This window comes from Triticum dicoccoides, chromosome 1B (genome assembly GCF_002162155.2).
Source record: "Triticum dicoccoides isolate Atlit2015 ecotype Zavitan chromosome 1B, WEW_v2.0, whole genome shotgun sequence".
Lineage (NCBI taxonomy): Eukaryota > Viridiplantae > Streptophyta > Magnoliopsida > Poales > Poaceae > Triticum > Triticum dicoccoides.
Window position 1 is genome coordinate 49631687 of NC_041381.1, and position 11193 is coordinate 49642879.

Consider the following 11193-nt stretch of genomic DNA (forward strand, 5'->3'; position numbering starts at 1 on the left):
TTGTCTTAGATTTGTCTAAATACGGATGTATGAAGTCACGTTTTAGTATTAAATACATCCGTATGTAGATAAATTTAAGACAAAATTTTTGGGACAGAGGGAGTATACATGAGCATTTGCATCTGTACACTTCTGTAAAAAAAAATTAGTATGTAGTGACTTATAGCAAAAGTCATAATGTAACCTAAAACTCTCTTGTTCTTCTTAAATAATGGATGAGGCAAAGTTTTTTGTCTCTATTTCAAAAAAAATTATAGCAGAACTGACTAAAATGTTTTTATTTAGGAAAAAACGCATGGCAGTTTTTCCGAACGGACGAAGTAGCAAGGCAGCCCACGTGCTGTGCTCTATTGATAAGCGCGGAATCTGAAAATTGGTCACGAATCCATTGTCGTCCAGCCCGGTTAGGATACCTGGCTTTCACCCAGGCGACCCGGGTTCAAATCCCGGCAATGGAGCCTTTTTCTTAAATTTTTTGACTATACGCAAATTGCAGCTCCGGCTAGCTACAGAGAACCATCAAAAATATTTTTTTGACTATACCCAAATTGCAGCTCCGGCTAGCTACAGAAAAACCATAAAAAATGCTTGTAAGTTTAATCTTTTGTTTGCTAAGGATATCTTCCCTTCTCACCGAAGCATATCCCTCCAGGTCATCCAACATTCCGATGAGCGAGTTGCCGGACATGGGCAAGACATGTCGTGAGACAGGCGATCTGCCCTGGCTGTAGACTAGTTTTATCGTAGCAGGGTATAGTCTAGTTAAAATATGCTCGAAATATAAAGAGATAAGTGCATATTCCATTCCCCAACTCTTGTCTTAGTCTAATTTACAACTCCAAACCCTAATACCATCTACATTACCATCCTGAGCTCTTAAAACCGGCCAGGATTCAACCCTCACCTCCCTATTGACCGGTTTTGACGCATTGACCATGTAGTCAGCATATCCACTCACCAAGCCATGCCAGAAAAAAAATTCAAAATTTAAAAAAAAAGTAAAATGAAAAATCAAGTAAATATATAAAAAATCTGTAAAGTAAAAGAAATACGCAAAATAGAAACATAAAAAGCTGTAAAATCGATAGGAAATAGTTCAAAATTCTGGAAAACCGAAAAAAAGTACGGGCTTGATTTCGGAAATTTTTGAAAAATGTTCGAAATGATGAAAAATCAGGAAAATCGAAAGGGAAAAGTTTGGGATTGTTTACTTAAAATCAAAAGATTTTTTTAGACTGTTTACTGAAAATCTGTAAAATAAAAAAAATGAAAACCTTTTCCAGATACTTAGTATTATTTTCTTGATTTATTTTGATTCATTTTTGACCAAATTTGGCAAAAAATATACTTTTTGGAATTTTTGCTGACGTGGCTTGCTGGCTGGGCATGTTGACTTAAGTCAACTGGTCAAAACCAGTCAATGAGGATGGGAAGGTTGAATCCTGACCAGTTTTTATAGTTCATTTTTCAATACAGTACAAACACAAGCGCTCATACATACACGCATACACTCGTCACTATGAATACACATGCACACCCTACCTGTTAGAGTTATATTTGGTATTTAGAGATTGTCCGCGATTAGATAGGAATTGTTTTCATCTTATCTCAAGGAGGCGTCTTGCCCTTCAAGTTTTCTACTTAATATATACTCGCCCTCGAGGCTCAATAATACATCCAACGCATTATGCCAATCGGTTCCACCAAGTCCCTCTCCGTCCCTTCTAACGCTATCCCTATGAGCACATTCGAGAGACTGAGCCGGCATATGTGTTGTAATGTAGATGTATTGCAGTTCGGGATTGTAAATTAGACCAGGGTTTGAAATACACAGTTTTCTTAAATATAAATGTTTTCGTTCGGTTTGTATGAAAACCATTCGGTTTGCGTGTAATCCGTCTGCTTTGTATGAACTATGAAGTGGGAGTGGGAGAAAGAAACAACACTGTTCTGACGAGGGCGCTCGCCCATTTTCACCGGGGGAATTTGAGGATTTGCCACACCTTTCCCTGCACTTTGAGGATTTGCCCTCCTTTATTTTGACACTGATGATTTGCCACAACTTTTCCAAAAACTTGAGGAATTGCCCCTGATAAGATGGGCCCGCCATGAGAAGACGAAAATACCCATGAACTGCACATCGAATCACGCTTGGCTCTCTCCCATTCTTTCTGACGATCTCACGTATTGCAGTATTGACATGAACACCGCGGCGGCGCCGCGAGCTTCCCTTCGCCTCTCTTCTCCCCGCCGCCCTTTCTTTGACTCCACGCTCCCTTAGCCGGGACGCTTCCCGCCGGCTATCCCCAACCGCTGCTGACCTCTGTCAGGCTGCCGCCTCCCCCTGCCATATCTGCTCCTCGCTCGCTATCTCTTGGCGCAGAACCATCCTGTACCGCCGCTCGGGACGGTGCCGCGCGAGGCTGCGGTGGCCACGCGCACGGCCTCGGCGAGCAGCATGACCAACGTGGCAAGGGACGCTCTCGTCTTCGAGGCGGGAGGCCAGCCGGCAGCAGCATCGGCCGTACGCGTCGCAAGGGGCAAGAAACGGCTGCCGGCGACGCACGTATCCACTGCAATGACTCAAGCTGGCAGCCAGGCCTCATCGCCGTCGAGCTCGCGGTCCGCCGTGGACAGCGGCGACCACTGGACGGCATCCTTGAAAAGCATGTCGCGCTCGAGCCGGACGGATGGCGGCGCCTCGAGGCGGACGACCAGCTGATGTGTGCCTGGGCGTGAGTGCTCTGTGTGCGCGCATTCTCTAGCACCTGGCCGTGCGCGATGTGTGCTAGGCGTGCGTGTGCTGGGCGTGCTTTGTGTGTGTGTTAGTGTTGTACGTACATTGTGTGCGTTCATGCTCTGGCACCTGGGCGTGAGTGCGTGATCTGTGCGTGTGTTGTGTGCGTGCGTGCTCCAGCACCTGGGCACCCGGCTGTTGCTGCTCCTACTGCTGCATACACAGAGAAAAACGCTGTAGTCCGAGCTTGCCTCCTGTCTGGCGTGCCCTCGCCGAGCTCACCATGGACAGACACCACCGTCCTCGGGCTCGGACTGTCGACGGCACCCTCCACGCACCACATCCGGCAAACGCACAGGAGCAGCAGCAGCTCGACGACGCTACCGGAGCGTGGGGAGAGGAGGAGCACCAGCAGCACAACACAGGGCGGCAGGTGGATGAGGCATGGCGAGCCGTCGGCTGCGGGACGAACAGAGGAGAAAACGTAAGCATCTAATTTGGATTGGTTATGGCAAGAGTGGCATTTTGGTCATTCAATCTATAGTGTAATCTCAAATCGGTTAGAAAGGGCAAATCCTCAAGTTTTTGACAAAGTAGTGGCAAATCATCAGTGTCAAAATAAAGAAGGGCAAATCCTCAAAGTGCAAGGAAAGGTGTGGCAAATCCTCAAATTCCCCTTTTCACCGTCCTCAGTCACGCTCGCGGCGACGCCTCGCCTCGCTTGGTTTCATCTTCCTCGCCGCTCTTTCTTCTTCTCGATTCAAAACTCCAAGCCCCTTCTCCCCTCCCCCCACCCCACCCCACCCCACCCCCCGAAACCCTACCATATCCTCCTCCACCGACGCCATGGCGCCGCCTCGCTCTCGTCACGGTAAGCGCCTCTCCCCACACCCCATCCCTAACCCTAACCCCCAACCCCGGCCGGAACCCTAACCCTGCCCCCTCCGGCCCCAGTCCGTGACCCGGTGCTGAACATGGTTTTCCAGGCGGCCTCCGACGACAACCTCCCCCTCTTCAAGGGTGCGCCGCCCCCTCCCCTCCCCCGCCCCAGATTCCGACCCTCATCCGGTTTCGGTGCTAACATTTGGAGGCCCCAATCCGTTGCAGCGCTGGTCATGGTGCTGGACATGGGCAGGGGCCACTCCAAGGAGGCGATTGAGGGGTTGAGGGTGGAGGAGGCCGGGAAGCTCCAAGGTTTCAGCGCGCTGCACATCGCCGCCACTAGAGGGAGCCTGCGGGTGTGCAGGTACCTCGTCGAGGAGCTGCTCATAGATGTGGATCTGGTCGACAAGGAAGGTCCATCTATCTTCAGAACCCTAATCTGTCGGTTTAGGACCCCGCGCACACATTCAGTGTAGGTTTTGTCAAATTGTATCAAGTGCCATTTTACATGCTGGATTTATTTTTCACAAAGGGTTGCTTGATCTGTAGGTCAGGTCTCACGATATCTGACTGTTTTGTGCTTTCTCTGAGCTTGGCATAGAGGTGCATTATGATAATCCAGCTTTTCGAACCAGCTTTTGCCGCGGCTCCAAGCTCAGCACAACACAGTCCAGCAACCATAAACAGAGCCTAAGATTATCTACCTCAGTATGAACCAATGTGTCATAAGCACCAATGTTTATCTCACAAAATAAAATTATGATTTATCATATTATGTTGTGCTAACTCATGATCATGCAGCTTTATATGAAATAAGTCGGTCTTTTTAAGGGAAGAAATAAGTCGGGCTTGATTATGATACTGAATGTGAATACCCTACATAAGCACCGTTCATATAAGTAATTAAATAGGCTACTCTTTGAGGGCAAATTACTTTTTATTTTAGGACAGTTTGGTTGTTTAGTTATTGCACATATGTATGCACTCCAACTCTGAGGATGCATTTGGTTCTTCTATTCGGGTAGTCTATTATGTCTAATTTTCATGTGTCAGTTCCATTTAACCAATACTCTCTCGAGCATTATGAAAATCCTGCTTCATATCATATCTAATTCGATGGGTCTACTTTGTGTGTCTTGGAAAGCCATATCTAAACTATATGCTCTCAGAGAAGACAAAGCAGTGTTAGGAAACTTCTGTGGTGGCATGCTTTTGGAGATAAGACATGCTTTCGTACAAAAAAGATCTCATTTCTTGCTACGCCGAGAAGTGCTTTGATATAATTTCATTTTTGTGTGTTTGTCCTGTTTTATAGGTAGAACACCTCTGTTGTTTGCAACATACCACAGTGGGGGTACTGCCGAGTATCTTCTCGATCATGGTGCTGATCAAGACAAAGCCAATAATGATGGGGTTTCCCTGTTACATTATGCCGCTGAATCAGGTCCACCTCTATAAACACATATCTCTGCATTACAAATTGTTTTGTCTTATCTTATTCGGAGCTATTTGCGTTTGTTTCATATATTAATTTACTAATATTGTTCTGTGCTAATAAATTATCTTCAAACCTGATGGTTAAGTTCTTGTAATATGTCTCTCTGTTCCGATGTGCATGTTGTTTTAGACTCATTAGGCTGTTTGAGAATGCGCGGCATATTATGTTTCCAAGTAGATGTTTGGTGGTATTTCCTGATATACTCTTAGCTGTACTAAATAATAATCCTGCACACGCTTCTAGTCAAAGTCATCGATATATTTATTTTTAGCCATTAGACGAAGTTCTACCGTGTTCATGCATGTATTGTATCAAACCAGGGCTCTTTGTGTAGCATAATTACTAATATTTTAAACACTTCAACATGGATATAGTGGCTTAGCTGTTGTGCATGTGCAATATCCTAAAATTTCACCTAATTGGGAAGTCAAATAACCTAATACATGTCACTATCATTCCAGTCTTACATGGGTGTGGAGTGGCAATAATCTGGTAACTGACTTAATAACCTGGTTACCAAGTAGCTATAACATATCGATAACCTGCCAAGCAAGTGGCTCTAACCTGGCAATTAGTAACGAAAAGAAGTTATCGAAACATATCTACGTGGGATCTAGTTTTGACGGTATCATCACAGCAAAGCCAACAATGAGCACAGATCGTCAATCAGACACAGGATTTGAGAGATAGAATTACTTGAAAATTCAAAACAAAAGGAGTCTTGCTGATTTCATGTTTGCCTGCATTGGTCTTTTGGTATTGTGCATGTGGCAGCGAGTAACCATGCTGTAGATCATGGTCTTATCTTATTGAATATCCCCCTTGATGGGAATTAGGCCCCATCCCTGAATACTCCTATTAAAAGTTAACTTAACTATGAAAATTTTGGCTTTGATTCCTTCCAATCCAAACAAGTCCTGTTACTCAAGGCAAACACAGGTCCAGGATACACCAAAAAACAAAAGAAATAGTCACAAAAATACCTACCATCTTACTTGGTTTCTCATCTTACATTCTTACAGAGATAAAAATACCTTGCATACTAACTAGATCCATAAAACCAGAATTGTTGTATTTGTGAACCCATCTCCTGTTACTGAATTGGAGAGGTCCATGCTCCACTTTGGAAAGTAGGAAGTAGTGAACTGGGAACCTGATGAATCATGAATCGAGTAGCCATGCTGTAGATCATGGTCTTATCTTACTGAATATCCCCCTTGATGGGAATTAGGCCCCATCACTAAATACTCATATTAAAAGTTAACTTAACGATGAAATTTTTGGCTTTGATTCCTTCCAATCCAAACAAGTCCTCATTGGGATTTTTTGTAGCACATGATCAAGGCAAACACAGGTCCAGGATACACCAGAAACAAAAGAAATTGTCACAAAAAAACCCTACCATCATACCTTATAAGCTCATGGATTTTTTTAGTAGAGATTGCCAGAAAACCAGAGAGATCTGTAAGGACTGGAATATCACCAAAGAACTAGCCATGAACAGGGGTGCGTGGAAGCTAGCTATCCATGAGCCAGAACCATGAGTTGGTTGCGAGATCTTATGGGTTTCAGCTCTAGCCTACCCCAACTTGTTTGGGACTAAATGCTTTGTTGTTGTTGTTGTATTGCCAGAAAACACCTCTCCCCTTTGTAATAAGTTCCATGTTTTCTCCCAGGCAATTGTGAAATGCTAGAGCTTTTGCTTGCAAAAGGAGCTTATGTTGACTCGGTAGCTCCTCATGGAACACCACTTCATGGTGCTGCTGGTGAAGGGCAATATGGTGCTGTGAAGATTTTATTGGACCACAATGCAGATGTAAGTTTTAAGTACATACCGTTTCTGCCTCAAGTTACCCTATATGTTTTGAACTTTAATTACTTGTGTTTTGCAATTTTTTCCCTTGTCTGTCTTGTCATGTTCTATTTAATTGATTGTGTATGGTTGCTTGATGCTGCTATGGTGTTTGTGCTGCATAGTTGAACTCTTGAAATCCTCAGTACATTTTTCTTCTCTTCTGCATGCCCCTAGTTGTGTAGTAGTTGTAATGCTACATCTCATCATAGTGTCCTGGTAATAAGTATGCTTCATCCACTTCTCTTTCAAATTGATAGCACTATACTATCAAATGTACAGTGCATTCGAATATAATTCTATTTTTGGAATGCGGGCACATAATACTGCACATCTTCTCATTTTTGGTCCCTTCAATGCTAATTTCCATGCATAAAACTACTTAATATGATTACTTTCTTTTTACATATTGGCCATAATAGATTAGTCTCTATCATGTATCGCCATTTGTTTTTGAGTGCTACCTGGAATTTTATGAAGTTTACTTGACCAATATGGTACCCCCTCTATAAACTAATATAAGAGCGTTTAGATCACTATTTTAGTATTCTAAACGCTCTTATATTAGTTTACGGAGGGAGTAGTAAGCTATAAGGTTCCACAACATATTCACACTGTTCTTGACTTGTGTATTTTGTTAATGCCATGGGAGCTGTTTAATTTTCACTGAAGAGGCTTGCTTTGGTACGCCCCCTCTGAAAATATCTTTTCACGCACCCAATTCTACCTGCATCTGCAAATTCTTCTGCGTGTCTATCCCTCACATAATCTTTCCCTGCCGGCTCATCCATCTTCCCATATAAGCTGTGGGTGTGACCGTGTGAGGGCGCTGTTGCCTCCCAAATCGTTCTCAATGCTGGCGTCATGCATCATCTTCTTTGTTTTCTAGTTGTGGTTCCATATTCAGGTTTTAGTAACTTGTCTTCTTGATGGCTGCATTGCTTTTGTTGGGGTTTAAGATTCTAATGACTGGCCGGTGATGATTAAAACATCGAATCTTTCTTGAAACAAAACAGTCTGGATCTGTAAACTAGAATGGCTTATGCTCCATTAATACTGTGGCTGTATAATTCACATCAGATTGATATGAGCGGAAAGGCAGTATACCATGCAATTCTGCTTGCAGGTTCCATGTAAACAATCATAAATAAATGCTATGCGGTGGTAATCGTGGCATTATCTTGATAAAAATAACCTTGTCACTGATTTTACTGTGTGTGTACTGAATCAATTTTCTTTGCTGAAGGGCTTGCCTCATCAGTTTAGTTCTATGTATTGACCATTGGGGCTGATATCTTAATATTTCTCCAGTACAACAAGATGGTAAATGGTGTGACACCTCTTATGGCTGCTAGAGATGCTAACTCAACAGAATGTATCAAGCTCCTAGTTAAGGTGTTGTACATTCATCTGAGCTTTGTCAAGTCCATGAATTTAATTTTGTTGGGTACCCATTTTCTTTTTTTATTTTCCATACTGAATTTGTTTTTGTACTTCCTTTTCTGGCATTTGTTTTTCATACTGGCTGCAGCTGTGGCATGCTGCAATTTGTGACCCCTTGTACTGGACACTTTCGTAACCATTTTTTTCTGAAAAAACTTGTGGAGCATTGCGGCTGGGGAGGACATCTGCATATGTGCCATGTGGATATTAATAGTTACCTAAACATTGTACCAGTTTATGACAATTTTGGCTTTGTACTTACAATACTGAGCATGGATGTTAGGAGATTATCACAAGTACTCAAAAAGTCAAAATATTATGCTTGTGCAGTCATAGAAATTTGAGAAAAGATACGTTTATGTAATCAAATCCTTTTTCCTCCATATATTTACAGCAAACATTAAGGTTGTTTGGTCAGATATAATGTATCACATGTATCCTGCATAGAATTGATTTAATTGGTGTTCTGTAGGTTCAGGAGGAGCCCATGCTTAAACGGGAAATCGTGGCATCAGAGCTTATATCACTAGGGAATATCTCTTTAAAGAAAAAAGATTATGCTGTCGCAGCAAAATTGTACAGTCGGGTATATTAAAGCACCATATATTTCTTGCTTTGTTTAGCTTTCCAGCATTTCAGTTTATGTTGCATGCATTATAATTTATAGTTTCTTGCATAGCTGTGTCTGAAAATATTTAAGGTTCAAAACTTCATATATGATTTCAAAAGAATTTTATCCTTGTTTTGCATTAGTTGTTGAATGCATAGTCCGACGTAATACTTTTGGGCAAGAATATACCAGAATACCTGGAGCTCCACATGGAGCTGGGTGTCGTTTATCAAAAACTTTGAGTCATGGGAAGGTTCCTACTGAAATGGTCCAGGGCGTAGGCTCTAGCTGGCTTTGTTATTTCCAATAACTTAGGATTTGTTCAGATCAGGGTTCAGCTGACAGTATGCTGTGTCTTTCTTTTTGTTGCTTTGGTCATGTATCCTCTCAATTTCGTGGTGCAAAGTACTCATTCTGTGATAATGTGATAATGGAGTGGCCTTTGCCTCACAGTCAGAAAAAAAACACAGGGATGACTATAATGAACGAGTGGGATAATGGAAAAGCAAGCTTTTTTTAATGTAAGTTATTTAGTTCAAAAGTTACTCTGCAGCTATGTGCAGATTTCTTGTTAGGACTAGAATAGAATAAATGAGTGTACTTTAACATTATGCTATATATTTAGTAAATGTATGTTAGGCTGGCTTTTGTAGACTTGCTAATTTGTATTTTATGTAGGCTAGTATGAATAAAAAATGTGTAGATTTCTTGTTTGAGTGTTGACAGCTTCCTAACTGTTTTTTTATCCAGTTAACTAATTCAATGTGAGTTAAAAGAAACTTAGTAAGCTGAACTGTCGATTTGTCTTGTGTGATGTAGGCAATGCAGCTTGATCCTGATGACGCAGTCTTGTTCTCAGACAGGAGCCTTTGTTGGCTTCACATGGGCAATGGAAGAAAGGCTTTGCTAGATGCTAATAAATGCAGAAAAATGCGGCCTCACTGGCCAAAAGCTTGTCGCCAGCAGGGTGACGCTCTGATGCTACTGAAGGTTACATAGAGGATATGGCTGGCTGTTTTTCTCTTGGCATTGCAAATTGTTTATGATCGTTCACTTTTTGTGTTTATCGTCAGGACTACGAGGGTGCAAGTGAACGGTTCTTGGATGGACTCAAATTGGACCCAGTGGACACTGACATCGAGGATGCATTACGGTAAACCCATCTGCCTCTTTGGTTACACTAATGCCTTTTGGCGATGACCTTGCATTGGTAGCTGGCTGGCCGTGTTTCAGCACATCTCAAGCACAGTATTAGTTACCTATGCTGCAAGTACATGCATGCGCCCTTGTCATGAGACTGTCGAGAACTTGACTCCGTTCTATTTTGTGTTTGTTAGGATTTCGGAGTGCCACTTTGTACTGTTATCAATGCCAATGCACCAACCTACCCTGACGTATAGTAGTAACTCTGTAATCTGCCCTTGAGTAGTACTTTGCTGATATTTAGGAAGAGGCATGCATATACTGTCGTGCAATGGTGCCTACAGAATTACAAGTGCCAGACATAACTATGCCATTCCAAATAGTATCTGATACTTCTCCTTCCAATAATATTTAGGGAAGCTATGAAGTCCTTGAAGACGTCTCAGAGCACGAAAGCCAGGTGACTATTTGGGTGTTGCAGGGGAATCAGTTGAAGACTTGGAACGGCTCAGGAGTTTCTTCATTTGCGCAAAGACTGGTTTCCTTTGTTAGAAAGTACAGCGGAGTGTCCGATGGGAGTATTACCATTGCATGTTTCCCTAATATCAGATACTACAGCACAGTAGTACTGTATCTGACAATTTCTCTATATAGAACTGCAGTATATATTTTTTTACAGAGGGTTGTAGTATATGGCAATTCTTTCTCTATGGAAAAGCAAACTACAGTTCAATAGATGAAGCGAAGAGGGAAAAGAAGTCGCCAAGCAAATGAAGTGCGGTGGATAACACTCCAGTGCAAAGAGAGCCGTCACCAATAAAATAATCCCTGCTTTTTCTAACCGAGGCGGTTGCCTCACATCCTTCGGTCGTATCCCTTCAGGGGCTATATATGTAATCCCATCATCAAGTGAATAGGGGCCCGTTCACGCACATGCCCTTTGCGGCCAGCGGCGGTGAGAAGAGTATCCAGCGCAGAAGGGATGGCGCATGGAACCGCTTCCGGCGAAACCCCCACTGCTGGGCTTC

At 42.7% G+C, this 11193-nt stretch overlaps 1 protein-coding gene and 1 non-coding gene across 2 annotated transcripts; both read left to right on the forward strand.

Annotated features, from left to right (window-relative positions):
* The first annotated feature begins 384 nt into the window (after positions 1-384).
* TRNAE-UUC lies at positions 385-458 on the forward strand. Its single transcript has one exon. It is a non-coding gene; the product is annotated as a tRNA-Glu (tRNA).
* Positions 459-3482: 3024 nt separating this feature from the next.
* On the forward strand, positions 3483-10875 carry LOC119318257 (ankyrin-1-like). The gene is made up of 10 exons (XM_037592784.1): positions 3483-3608; positions 3692-3757; positions 3845-4033; positions 4935-5063; positions 6794-6933; positions 8281-8364; positions 8885-8998; positions 9842-10012; positions 10096-10175; positions 10581-10875. The coding sequence occupies exons 1-10, from the start codon at positions 3584-3586 to the stop codon at positions 10627-10629; spliced, it is 1047 nt and encodes a 348-aa protein (XP_037448681.1). The 5' UTR covers positions 3483-3583; the 3' UTR covers positions 10630-10875.
* Positions 10876-11193: the final 318 nt, after the last annotated feature.